This window comes from Aplysia californica, unplaced genomic scaffold (genome assembly GCF_000002075.1).
Source record: "Aplysia californica isolate F4 #8 unplaced genomic scaffold, AplCal3.0 scaffold00151, whole genome shotgun sequence".
Lineage (NCBI taxonomy): Eukaryota > Metazoa > Mollusca > Gastropoda > Aplysiida > Aplysiidae > Aplysia > Aplysia californica.
This window is the reverse complement of record NW_004797421.1, coordinates 143,403-144,479: the sequence shown is the minus strand read 5'-3', so window position 1 is coordinate 144,479 and position 1,077 is coordinate 143,403. Positions and strand designations below refer to the sequence as shown.

Here is a 1,077-nt window from a genome sequence, read left to right as displayed (position 1 = left end):
TGTGTGTGTGTGTGTGTGTGTGTGTGTGTGTATGTGTGTGTTGTGTGTGTGAGCGTGCGCGCGCACACAGAGAGAATGTTAGATTGGATATATAATATAAACAGACGGATAGACAGACAGACACACAGACAGACAAACAGACAAATAGACAGACAGACAGACAGACAGACAGACAGACATAGCCACAGAGTCGAAGACAGAGACAAAGAGAAAGAAGAAAAGTTTTGTTATTGTATCCCTTTTCTCTGTTTTGGTCTTCCTAGCTGCCTGTTGCCCTTCCCATCTTTTTGAGCTGTGCCTGTGCCGCTATCCTGGGGATCACAGTGTACCAGAAGCCACAGGAAAGTGGCATCGCTCTGTCTATCGTCGCCTGCGGCCTCCCTGCCTACGTACTGGGCTCAAAGTGGGACAAGCCGGACTGCATACAGAACATCTTAGGTGAGAGTAATTTCAATGGCTATTTTTGATGTTCATTTTGTTTATTTGTTTGTTGCCTTTTAAAACATTGTAGTGTTAGGATAGACACACAATAGACAGCTGGAAGAAACAAATGAGTCGACAGAGTTGTGGTTCATAAGACGCATGCTGCGTATCCCATGGACGGCTAGAAAAACAAATGAAGGAGTCCTGGTTGAAGCAAACTGCATACGACAGCTTATGACGAATGTACGAAAGCGACAGGCAAATTTCATAACACACACAATGCGGAAAGAAGCATTGGGGAATATTGTAACAACAGGCAAGTTTGATGGAAAGAGAGGCAAAGGCAGACAGAGGGAAAAGACACTGGACAAGTTAACAACGAGGCTGGGAACAGCAAGAACAACAGACACCATTGCTGCAACACAGGACAGAGGGAAGTGGAGGTCAATGATCACGCACGCCAGTCGGCAAGGCACCGGATGATGGTGACGATGACTGTTAGGATAAGATTAGGGGAGATACAATACAAATGTAACTTAAACTGAACCTAGCTAAGCTAAGTCAAGCCAAGGTAAGCTTAGATAAGTAAAACTAAGCCGAGCTAAGCTATGTTAAGATGAGATACAACTAGCTTCTTCGATGTATATATATATA

General features: G+C 44.2%; 1 protein-coding gene across 1 annotated transcript in view; it reads left to right on the top strand.

Moving 5' to 3' along the window:
* The window catches only part of LOC101855787 (Y+L amino acid transporter 2), a gene marked incomplete at its 3' end in the record, with an annotated part of 34,481 nt that extends 34,043 nt beyond the window's left edge, over window positions 1-438 (top strand). Inside the window, 1 exon segment of the mRNA XM_013081910.2 lies at window positions 264-438. Within this exon segment, the coding sequence (XP_012937364.1) occupies window positions 264-438 (175 nt within the window).
* Window positions 439-1,077: the final 639 nt, after the last annotated feature.